The following is a 13895-nucleotide window of genomic DNA, read 5'->3' on the forward strand; positions in this document are numbered from 1 at the left end:
AATATTTAGATGAATAAAAATATTAATACAACTTTTTGTTTATAATGAGCTTATTAAAGGAATTTTTTTCGAAACTAGCTAGTTTTTATACAAAGTAATAACTTTTATAACCTTTTTTAAAATAAATTGATTGGTTTTTTTAGGATTTTTAAGTTTTTTTCTGTTATTATTTTTATATACCTAAAGAACATTTATAAAAACGAAGTATTCTCTGGAAATATGTAGAGTTTCTTATGAATTGTTGACTACATTTTTGCATGACAATAAATTAATATTGCTTTTGAGTATTATAAACCAGCACTTGAGTTTCATAGGTTTGCTATTTTTGTTAATGTTTTTATGATTTCTTCTGACTAATTAAAATTGAGATAATTCATTAAATATTAGGAATTTGTTCTAAAGAAAAACCTATAATTTTTTTAATAATTTTATATTTATTTTTTTGACTACTTAAAATAGAAATAAATTTTCTTTTAAAAATGTTTAAAGAAAAAATTAAAAAAAAATATTTGCTTTTTTCAATCTGACAAATTAAAATAAATATAATTTTTTTATAAAAGTTAAAAAATTAGGTATGAAGGAATGATTTGTTGATAAAATTTTTTGTTCTTTTTAATTATATAATAAAATTTGTATATTTGCTGTATAAATTAATATCGGAATAGTTTTTGAGGGATTTATATTATGAAAAACTTGAAGTTTTTAGTGTATTTTATTAATTTTTAGTTAATTATTATATTTTTTATGACAAATCAGCATTTAATAAATGTAGAAAACTTAAAATATTTATATAAATTTTATAATCAAATAAAATTATTTTTTAAAAATATTAAAATAATCATGGAACGATTGAAATTTTTCCTTTAAGAATATTTTTTTTATACTCTTCATTAATTTTTTTAATGATTAAAAGTGACTTAATATTATTGAAAACTTTTTAAAAAAAACTATATTTTAATGTTAAAAAATATATAACTTTAATGATTTTTATCTTATTGTTTGTGAAATATTATTAATTTTTTTTTGCGTCATAAATAATTTATAATCTACTAAAAAACTTTGTTTTTTACCATTTTGTATAATATATATTAATATTATTCTTTTATTATACATATATTTCTTATTTAGTTTTTAGTGGAAAACCAACTGAAGACGAAAAAAATTGTCGGAAGAACGTTTTTATTGGAAATGTATAAATTGTTATTTTTTATACTAAGAATAATAATATACTAAAGTTTATATAATACTGTTCCGCTTTGAATATCTATTTTAACTTTTTATTATAAATTAATATATAATTTAATTGTAATAAGCAATTATTAAAAAAGTTTATAATAATAAGTTAAGTATAAATTTTTATTATGTTACTATTCATTTTTTATTTACCTGAAAAATAACAAAAATAGTAATTAAAGTTGTAAAAATGATAATAATAATAATTTATAGTAACTTTAAAGTTTTCATATATTACGAAATTTTTTTAATTAATATAGTAATAATAACTAAAAAAAAAATGTTTTTAAAAATTTATAAATCAGTTTTTAAGTTCAAAGAGACTGCATTAGTAAAGTTTACTATTATTATTATTGGTGTGGTAGACTTTCGCAGAACTCGAAGAAATGGAGCAAAAAAAAATTTTATGGTTTCATTAATATATATTTTTATTATTATTATTACCATAATTATTATTATTAATTAAAGGGGAACTTTCGAAGAAGATGCGGAACTTTTTGAATATCAAACACAGATGAAGGAAGTAAATTATTATTATTATATTTAATATGATTAGTTGATTTGATGTAATTTAAAAAATATATTCATACATTATTGGTTTAAAATATTTGTAATTTTTTATCATCCGAAAATATTTTTAGCAAATTGTTGAATTTTATTTGTTGTTGTTATTAACATTATTTATAAATCTTTTACATCTATTTAAGGTCTTTTACTATTTGTTGTTAGGAAATGTTCAGAATTATAGTTTTATTTATTATTAATTTATATACTAAATTATTGGTTTATATATGAATTAACTTATATTAATTTTTTATATATGTTCTATGGATAATTGAAAATTATATAAACTTGTTACTTTTATTGTATTATTGTTTTTTTACTATTTCTAATAGTTTATTCCAACTATAAAAAATTTTATAGCTTATATTAAATTTGATATAAAAGTTTTTTTTATTATTGCGAGAAATTGTTGATATTCATGTTATTTTTTTTTTTTAATTTTTTTGTTTTAATTTTTTTTGTATTAGTAATATGTTCATTCTAATCGTTTGTGAAAATTTATTAATAAATCTATATATAGTTTGGAACATATTCGTATATATACATTTTTTAATGAACAGTTTAAAATTATTTTTATTGGTTAATAATTATTTTTATATTTATTATTATTTATTTTTCTTCGGTACTATTAATTAATTTGTTTTTTTTTATATTAATTAAATAGTCATTATTATATTTAGAAATCAACAGTTTTAATTTATTATTGGACGTATACAAAATTAAATATGTTTTAAATGATATTATTAAATAATGATAATTGATGATATTTTATATTTATTTTTGTGGGTTAATACTCATTCTTTAGCCCTTTTTATTAGTTAACTATCATTTATTTTTTTAATTATGTTTTATTTAATTGCAATAGAAGTTATTAAAAATATAGCAATAATAAAATAATTCTAATAATTATTTAAAGGGAAAAAAAATTATTGTCCCTCCTTCCAGGGAAGACCTGGTTTCTGTCCCTCCCCACGTCCCTCCTCGTGACCGCATCCCTTTACCGAAATTGTAGTAATTTATATTTGTTTTTTTTGGAGCAACTTTTATACAAGATATAAATTATGAGTTTTATATATAATCTTTATTTTACTTGGCGCATGCTCAATGCTTATATATTTTTAAATTTCTCGAAAATTGGTGTCTACCCTCACACGTGGTAGAGATTAAGCCTTAGTGGTCAATAAAAGTTTTATTGAGTAAATTATTATTATTTACAATTGTTTTGTTAAAGTTTTATTTTTTTTTTAGATTTTTTAAAGTATCACAAACGTCTTAATACCTTTATATGCCTTTAAATATTCATTTCTGATTTGTCTACGCATATCAAATGTCTGATTTTATTGGCTACCACATATAATTGTCTTTGTCCGCCCTTGCAAAGTTTTTAAAGAGATCATATATTTGATATCGAGATTTCCGATTGGTTGTCCATTATTTGTAGCAATTCGTTTGCGTCCCATCAAATTGGTCGACTAAACTTTTGGGGATAACAATTACCTAAGGAAAGAGTTGGTTAAGAGTTTCCAACCTCTCAACTTTATATATCAAAATGTTTCGTCCCTATTTTTTTCATCGTCCAGTAAAAATGATGGGCTAAGCGCTGACTCAATGAAAAAGTTCTGAGAACGTGGCATACATGGGAAACCAATAGATTTTTGCATTAAGAATACTCTTTATCTGTTATTGGCCGGTTACTATTTGCATGTGTTTGGCTATACTCCATTAACCAATAGGAAGAATAGAGCTTTCTTTAAGTAAACCCAATCCTCGCACTTTATGTGTTTAAAGAAGATTCTTATTGGTAGTGATAGAGAATTGAAGTAGAGCATTGGTGGGTCTAGTAATAATAATAATAATAGTAATAAATAAGTAAAATATATACAAAGTTTACTAATACTAATAGGAAACCTTATTTTTACTATCTCATTTATTTACATATTTATATAATTTTATAATTATTCATAATTATACACTTTAGTATTATTATATTGATAAATTATTGTTCTAGCCGTAGTATTATTATTATAGTTTTTTATATTTTTTATAGTTACTTAGTTTATTTATATATATTTTAGTTATTTTTGTATATATTACTATTTATTGATTGATTAATATTAATACAGTTATAAATTTATTTATAATTAATTATTTATTACTTATTTTATATTTATAATTTAATAATATTATGTTTATTTATATATTATTACTATACATTTATTACTTTATTATTTCCAATATAATTAAGGTTGTTTATTTTTTTATATATATTATTATAACTATAGTTTTTTTATTATATATACTTATTAAACTATATTATTATTATTATAGTTTTATTTTTTTATTTATTATTTACATTATTTATAGAAAGTATTAAAGTTTCATTCTAATTTTTTAAATTTTTAATATTATCGTATACTTATTATTTACTTAAACTTATTTATATATTGTTGCTACTAAATTTTGTAAATTTTGTTTCTAATGTTACTATTTTATATTTAAATACATAATATTTATATTCCTTTATTTTATAAATTTTTACTACATTTATGTATTACTGGCTTTATTACTTTATTATATTTATTTATTGTTATCATATATGAAATTTTTTTTACTTTAGTTATTTACCAACATAATTATTATAGTTTATATTTTTAACTCTATACTTATTCATTATTTATTATTACTTTACTTTATTACTGTTATTATTATATTACTTTTATTTATTTATTATCAGAACTGAGAGAGAAGTAACTCGGCGAGTGAATGCGTTCCAAGAATCCAGCGTCAAAGTTAACTTGAGTTCTTCCTCGCTGCCTTCTATTTGCATGTATACTTTTTTCAACACCAACGGAGGGTTACTATTATTATTATATATTGATATTATTTATTATTTATTGTCTTTTATTATTATTATTATTAATACCACTATTTATTATTTGTATATTTTACTGTTATATTATTATAATAATTACTATTTATTATAATTATTCATTAATTTCTTCTTTGCTACTATTTACTATTATATATTATTGTTATTATTATTTATTATATCTTTATAGTATAATTATTTATATTAATTATGTATTAATATTAATTATGTATTATTATACATATGATGCTTGTTGTTTACCATTGACTATTTATTATATTATCTTATATTACTTTTGATATATTATTAATATTAATATTTTTATTTAATTTTTATAATCATTAGTAAAAATTTATATTAATATAATTATTATTATATGAAATCGTAAGCGTTACGTATGTTTTTAGAGAAGAAAAAGTTTTTTTAAGTTTGCATGTAAATAACTTTTATGTCGTTATTATTATATTTTCTTTGGATTATAAAAGTTTATTTATTTCAAAGTTTGTAAATTAGTAAATTTATTATAAAATAAATGATTGAACTCTAAAAAAAAAAATTAAATGTAATAGAAAGTTTTACCTTATGAAATTATTATAATAAATGATATACATTTTATATATACTTTAATTACTATTATTTTATATACTTTTAAATATTATTTTACTTTTTTTTTTAAAAAGTAACCAAAAAGTTTATTGTTATAAATATAAAAATTTTCATGATGTACTTTTATAATAGTTTTTGTAATATTGTTTTCACTATTATGTTATTATTTATGTTAGTTATTTTAAATAATAATTACTGAAAAGTGTAAATTAATAATTTTAATTATTAAAAATATCAGTTTTATTTATTTTTTTTCATTCAGTTTATAATAACTTTTGTTAAAATATTTTTTATTATTATAATGTTTACTAAAAAGTTTGGTGATTGTCAAGTTTTTATGTTAACAAAGTCAATATAATTTTAATTACTTCTTTTACTATTTATATCATTATTAATAATGTTATTGATATTAAAAAACTTTTTTTCTGTAGAGTTTGTATGTTTGCTAATGAAAATAATAATTATAATAATATTATTATAATTATTATAATTCTTTTTAAATATTTTTTTATTAACAATTTAATCAATGCGTTGCATATATTTTTTTAATGTAAAGTTTTCATAATGATTACATTATCATAAAAATTTTATAATTATCTTTACTGTTTATTATTAGTGTTATCACATCAATTTTGTATTAATTTTTTTATTATAATAACCTTTTTTATATATTTCTTATTATAAATATTAAAATTATAAATTTTATTATATAAAAAAAGATTATTATAATTTTTTTATATTGTTAATTATTATATTTATAAGAAATTTTAATTAAATATTTTTTTACTATTAACATTATTATAACTTTTATTATAATAAAAGTTTTTATTACAATTATTTTATTAAGTATAATATTATTAATATTAATGTTAATATTCTAATAATTAAGTTTTTAAATGTTTTATAAAATAATTGTTATTTAAATATTTTTCTCCCTATTGTTGTTATTATAATAATTTTTTTTAGTTTATATCATTATAAATATTTTGTTTTTATATGCCTAATATAGTAACTTTAATATTTTTTTTAATAGTAATAATTTTATTATAAATATTGCTGTATAAAAAAGTTTTTATTTATCATCTTTACTAAATATTATTATTGTTATAACTCTTTTTTTAATATATAGATTACTACTAATATTATTATTATTAAAAGAATGAATTGTATGGATATTTCGGAGGACAGTAGCTTGATGGCTGCCGGTTTTTCTGATTCGCAAATTCGCGTGTGGAGTTTGACAGGGACTTTTTTATACGAGCTCAAGTCTAATGAAGAACTCGATGATTTGGAAGATTCTGGTTGGAAATTATTATTGAATGCTATGAAAATTTTTTTCTTTATTTATTATAATGTAATATATATATATATTTTTTTCATGGTTCATTATTTGTGTTTTTTATAAGAAAAAATATTAATAATTGTTATGTACGTTTTTATTAATATTTTATAAATTTTATTTTTATTTTTAAATTTTTTTATATAGAATTTGATTATAATTCATTGTTTGATAAAAGTACAGGCTCCCTTTGCAAAACTTTGATTGGTTGTTATCTTTATATATTTACAAATTTTTTTATAAATAACTTTATTGTTAATGTAAAAAAGTTTATAGAGTTAGTCACTATTTTTATTATTTTATTATTATTATTACTAATAGTATTATTGTCATTATACATTTGAAAAGGTCACAGTGGACCTGTTTTTGCTGTAAAGTTTAGTCCAGACAATCGTTTCTTGATATCTTGTAGTGAAGATACTACTGGTAAGAAATAATAATAACAATAACAACAATTATAATAATACTAATAATAGTAATAATGATATTTTTTAAAACTGCTCAATAGCACGTTTATGGAGTTTGGAACTGTATAGCAATCTTGTATGTTTTAAAGGTAACGGAACTCTTTTTTTTACTTTTTTTAATATTTAATAAACAACTTTTACTATTATCGCTTTTATTTTTAAATATTTTCAATTTGCATTATTTTAAAGGCCACAACTATGCTGTTTGGGACGTTGATTTTAGTCCAATGGGAACGTACTTTGCTACTGCCTCGTCCGACCGAACGGCTCGACTTTGGAACACACAATATATATATCCACTTCGAATATTCGCTGGTCATTTGGGCGACGTTGATGTTAGTAAAGAACAATAATTATAATATAAAATAGAACGATAATAAATTAAAAATTATACCAATAACTATAGGAAAAAGTATAATTGTATTACTATTATAAATCAATAACAAAATTTGTTAATATATTATAAACTCTATAGTAAGAAAAACTTAATAATATTTTTAATAAGTAAACTTTTTTCCTATTTTACGTATTTTTTTAATTTTTTTTGTGTTTAATATACTATTTATTGCTTTACCAACTTGGTACTAAAAAACTTTTTAGGGATATGAAAGAAATACATAATAATATTAATAATAAAACGCATTATTATAACATTAAAAATAATTAAATAATAAGAAAAAATAATGTAATAATATCAATAATAATAAAAGTGCGTTAAGTTTCACCCAAACTGCAACTATTTGGCGACTGGCTCAAGCGATAAGACTTGCAGATTGTGGGACGTCCAGACTGGCACGTGCGTTCGTTTATTTACTGGTAAATATAATAATAATTATGTGTATGCAACTTTAAATGATAATAGAAATAATATATAAAATTATAAGTAAAAAGAAAAGTTATAAAAATACTATTAACATTAATTTACATATAATAACATTTTTTTAAAGTTTTACTAAAAATTCTCATAAAAAATATCTATTAATATGATAAATTTGAATATAATTTTTTTTAATATTTTCAAGGTTTTATGAACAATATATAAATATAATACTATAATTAAAAAAAGGAATGTATTAATAATACTATTATTATAATAGGAAATAATACTTCGAGTTTTCTATTTCAATATTTAATAAATAAGTAAATAATAATAATTGTAATTGAATGCTTTAATTAATAATATTAATTAAAAAGTTTAATTACTATAAATGATATTAAATTATAACAGAAGAAAAGATGAATTCAAGATTAATAAAAAATAATAAATTCTATATTATATATTTTATAAGGAAACATTAAAATTGATAATAACGTATGAAAAATAAATTATATATATATTTATAGAAAAAAAGTTATAGTAATAATGGGTATGATTTTTATTAAATTAGATGACTAAAAAATTAAAAAGTATATAGTTTTGATTATTCAATGAATAATTATATTTAAAGAATGGAAATTTTAATAAAAGCAAATATATATAAATAAATTTATAAGATTATTTTTAATACAAAAAAAACAAATTATATAAAACTAATTTTTTGATAAATATAATAATAACAAATATAAAGCAACATAAATATTGTATTTAGCTACTAAAAATACTTTTTGTGGCTAATAGTAATAAAAATAACGATTTTACACAGAAAATTTTTGAAAATATAAAATTTGGGAAAGAAAATATATTAATGTTTTATAATTATTAAAAATTTTAAAAAAAAATTGTAAAACTAATTTAAAATAATTAATTTATAATGAAATTATTACAAAAAACTGAAAATAATAAAAATATAAATAATTAAAAAAGAATATTATACAAGAAATAATTATAACAAAACAAATATAGAAAAATAAGAAGTAAAAATAAATAAACCGAGTTCTAAATTTTTAAATTAATTATAAGAATATTTACTTGAAAAATTAAAAAAATTTCCAAAAAAAATGTTCGATTAAAGAAAAATTGAAAATTTAAATTAAAAAGTAGTAATCTAAAAAAAATTTAAATGATCAAGTTATTAATAATACTAGCGAGACTTATTATAACACTGGAATTTTTAATAATAATAGTAATATACTATAAATAGGCCACACGGGCACCATCTATACGCTTTCTATTTCTCCTAATGGAAAATATTTAGCTTCTTCTGGTTACCTATGTTTATATTATTATTATATTACTATTACTAAAATTATATCCATGAAGGTGGTTTGTTTATTTCTCCAATACTTTAATGATTATGAATTTTATTTAGATATAATTATTATAAGTGTTTTTCTTTCTAAATGAATTGTAATTAATAATTCTACGTTACTCATTATATTCTTGTAGCAGTTTATAATTAGTTGCTAACATCTCTACTTTTTAGTTAGAAATCTTCATTTATATATTGGTTTCTTTTATTATTATATGGTAGGCAGTAACCTTTTTGTTAGCTATTAAACATCTTTTACTATGTAGGAGAAGATAAAGTTATTAACGTTTTTGATTTGTCTACTGGAAAGCAATTTGGCTCTTTTATCGGCCACTCTTCCTCTGTTTATAGTCTTCAGTTTAGTTCTGATGGTTTCCTCTTATTATTCATATTTATATTATTTTTCCTCACTTATATTATCTGTCGAACAGGAAACATGCTTGCATCAGCTTCTCAAGATAATACTGTTCGCTTATGGGACTTTGCTGGTCTTGATTCTACGCCACGACCTTCAAAGTAAGTAAAATAATAATAAATAATAATAATGGTTAATAATTATATAAATAATTTTTTTATTCTAAAATTTGAATAATATTTTTATGGTTAAAAACTTTATAATATTTATTTATTTACTTTATTACCTAAACTTTATCTTTTATATTTTACTGTTTATGATATCAATGAGTTAACTAATATTATTCAACAGAAGTACTTTTTATTTTTTTTTACTTTAATATTGAAAATCTAGTTCTGCCTCATAAATCAGTAGCATATATGATTTTTATATATATATTGTTTTATTTTTTCTTATCTATTTACTTTTATATTTTATTAATTTCTATTATTCTTTACAAAAAATGTGCAACGAGAAAAAATTTCATTAAAACTTTATTATACTTAATACAATTAAATTGTAGAATCTTTTTTATTCCTCATTTTTTAAGTAGTTAAAGAAAATAAAGATATTAAATTAAAGTATCAAAATGCTTTACTTATTTTTTTGTTTAGTTTTAATTTTCTTTTATAAAAATTTTTAATGATTTATATTATAAGCACGTTAAATTTCTCCTTTACTATTTAGGTTAGTTACCATAAAATAGTTATAATAAAAATTAAAAAAAAGGTTATTTTAATTAGTTTTTATCTAAACTTGACGCACTTGTTGTTCATAACTTGTTGTACTTTATATAAATCAAAAGATTCCTTTAAAATATTTTAGTGGATTGGAAAATACTTTTTAACTTATTATTTATAACCTTTTCATGAAGTATTTACGTATAGGGAAAAAAGTTATATATAAAATTTAAATCTATAACTTTTAACTTTTATATTGAAAATACTTTTCATGTAGCCCTTTATTTGTTGAGTTCTCAGGGGCTTAAATTTCGCGCCACTCATTAACCTATAAATACTCCAAATCGCAATAAAATATTTTTTTTGTTATATATAACTTTGATTAATCTATTAATATCTATATTTTTTTATTTTTTAGTCTTCAGTTAGCAGCGTTTCCTACAAAATGCACGCCAGTCGTGTATACCCGCTTTACCCGCAAAAATGTTCTTCTTGCCGGTGGTTTTTTTACTTCCTCGGATTAAATAGTTTTATGCGAAAATCATTAAATTAATGAAACTAATTTTATTTTCCAAGAAATAATGTAAACGATTCTTTTTAAGTAGACTTAATAAAATATAATCTAACTTCTTAAGCTTCCTTCTACTTTTATACACTTTTAGAGCCGTTGTACTATTCCAAGGTTTATCTTATTTAACTACTAAAAATTATTTTGTATTAAGAAGTATATACTTTAACTTTATAAGTATTTTGTGAATTTACTTAAGACATAATAGTTATTAACCTCATTTTTATATTTATAGCCTTTTATACATAATATATCCCTAGTAAAAGTAATAATAACAATTATTATATCTATTATAATTTCTTTTATTTTACAGTTTGTATTAAGTTAGCTTTAAAAAAATTATAGTTACTTTGCACAAAGTTGATATACTTCGTTATCACAGGTTCTAATTCTTTTATAACAAGTTTTTGTAATTTTGCGTCATGTTGGGCTTGGTAGGCTTAATAGTTTGCGTGTTGAGGAAAACTCTACTTTCAAAGTTACTCAGGAGGAGATAATCGTTAGCCTTAGGATTTACAGATAAGATTAGTACTAACGCAGTCTGCTAGACTTATAAAAAAGGATATTAGACAAAAAAGTGATACTAACTTAGGTTAACTATTAAAGAATTATCTATTTAAGTATAATATTTTTCCATATTTTAGTTTTTTCTTGAATAACTTGGAATAAGAGTGTTATGAAAGCTCATGGTTAGTAAAATTTAGCTTTAATTGAAAACCGTCTCCTTTCAGTCAAATTAACATACAGTGTGAAAAATATTTTAAATAGGTTACAATACTTTCTTTAGGGTTTTTCCACATTCTTTTAATATTTATAATTTTATAAATTGCAAAACACACATGATACCGGTTGCATCGATTATAAGCAAACACCAGTAGGTGTGAAGTTTTACAAATCAAAAGCAGCTGTATGCCCTACATCTTTTTTCCATAAACATACACCGGAGCGTACTGGGTTTGTTTAGGCTCTTCGTATTTTTATTACACACTTCCTGTGAACTGCCAAAAAGTAGCAGAATATCCCAACGCACGCATAACTATGCTTCAGCCCCGTCATTGCGTGGTATTTTTTCTAACGTATCCGCCTACCTTAATTTTTCGTTTAAAAAAAAGCATGAGGATTGTTATAATAGCTGCGTAACTTTAAAGCGGAAACAGGGGCAAATTTTTTTATTAATACGTTGAATATTATACATAAAATTTTAGGGAAAAAAGCTTTTATTAATTCCGTAGGTTTTTATACTTGTCCCAGATTTTTTTGTTTATTTGCTGTACGACTGGATCTAGTGCGCCTGGTAAATCTTTAATATAAATTTACAGTATTTCCAAGTACTCCAACTTACCTATATTATATAACCCATTCACTGTATTTATTCAATGTATTCATCTTCTACTAATATTTGTGTGAAGACAATTTTTTTGTCAAAAAGAAATTTCGTTTGTGACGAGTTGGTTTTCGGCAAGAAAACGTGGAAACCATATTGGGTATTGGAATTTTTGGATGGAAATATGAACTAATAATTAGGAAGCACCTCATATTCGTGCTTCTGAGTGTAATTGCAGAATAATGCAATAAACCTGTTATCTCTTGTATATTAATGTTATTAGTCAACTCGAGGTACCAGTAACTAGAACCCTTTTTATACCTTGGCAACTTATAAAAAGATAGTACGTACTCTCACAATATCGGTTATTACTTTAACCGAATACTATTGTCATAGTCAGGAATTATCTTTTTTTTAAGCCATAAAATTGATAGCTTGATAAAAACCTATCACACCGTGTTCCTCTATAGCAATAAAGTTTAGCCTTAAATGTCGCAATCTTTATCCCTCATTTTGTATGGGTTATAATGAATACGCAAGTTACTTGATGTAAAGTTATTTTTTTTTAAGTGCTTCAAAAGGAGTATTTATAACACCCTCAAGAGGAACTGCCAAAATTAAAAAATTGTAATATATTAGTGCCTAGTGAGGTTGATGGCCTTTATGGTACGTAAAATATTCAAGAAGTAATAAAAAAAAATTAAAAAAAAACAATTCTAACCGCAAAAGGCTTACCTCATAAGCTCAACATTTACATTGTTTAATGCATTACAATATATTTTATGCGCATTTAGGAAAGGGAAGTAATACATAAATTTTATTCTGGGAGAAACTAAAGGTTAGTTTTGAAACTTGGAAGTATTTAAAACTTATAAAATGCAAATTTTCACAAAACGCCATACATGATCAAATTAAACTGTTATATACAATCAAAAAATAATAATTACTGATTATTATTTTCCTTTCTTACTACAAAGTAACAACGAATAATCATCCAATAATTGATGATTAAAATTCCGTTTACCTTTTTTTAACTTGGTAGTGAAAGCTTGTGTCCTAATGTGGTAATAGGGTGTTATTATTATGCTAACAGCGTTTTTCAAAAATGTAATTAAGGAAAATTGTTGGAATAGAATTTGAGGTTATAGATGAAAAGGTACAGTCCGCCCTACCAAATTAAAGGAGGATACTATAAACCACAGTTATTAAAGGAAATACTCCTATAAGAAGTGTAAAAAAAGAACAGAAGGTCAACAAAATTAAGAAAGATATCTCTATCGATTCGTAAGGAAAGCTTGCATCACCTAAATTTTTTTTTTATTCATATTGCTGATAAGGGGAGCTTGAGCTTGAGCTTGGAATTAAATAAAGCCGAGCGCTATTTAAATACCTCTTGCAATTTCATTATAAGGAAGCAGAGGTATTCAACCATGGAACTCGATGAAGATCATCCTTTCTTAATTCTTTTTAGCTCTTCTCAAAGTGTAAATATCTTGAGGAGTTTTATGGAACATGAATATAGTACGGAAAATCTAGACTTCGTGCTAGCTGTGTATGACTATCAAACTATTAAATGTAAAAAAAAGAGAATTATAAAAGCGCGACAGATATACGAGGAATTTATTGGCCCATGCAGTCCCAGACAAATTAATATAAACAGCC

General features: G+C 21.1%; 1 protein-coding gene across 1 annotated transcript; it reads left to right on the forward strand.

The window, feature by feature from the left end:
* Positions 1-1707: 1707 nt before the first annotated feature.
* LOC135121169 (transcription initiation factor TFIID subunit 5-like) lies at positions 1708-10865 on the forward strand. Its single transcript, XM_064045475.1, has 13 exons — positions 1708-1756; positions 2714-2805; positions 4532-4651; positions 6431-6573; positions 6759-6818; positions 6960-7037; positions 7120-7167; positions 7268-7413; positions 7789-7894; positions 9160-9222; positions 9534-9638; positions 9699-9783; positions 10760-10865. Exons 1-13 carry the CDS (start codon positions 1748-1750, stop codon positions 10863-10865), a joined length of 1161 nt encoding a protein of 386 aa, XP_063901545.1. The 5' UTR covers positions 1708-1747.
* Positions 10866-13895: the final 3030 nt, after the last annotated feature.

Source organism: Zophobas morio, unplaced genomic scaffold, assembly GCF_036711695.1.
Source record: "Zophobas morio isolate AGI-343-1 ecotype UQ-CSIRO unplaced genomic scaffold, CSIRO_AGI_Zmor_V1 ptg000513l, whole genome shotgun sequence".
In the NCBI taxonomy this organism is placed as follows: Eukaryota; Metazoa; Arthropoda; class Insecta; order Coleoptera; family Tenebrionidae; genus Zophobas; species Zophobas morio.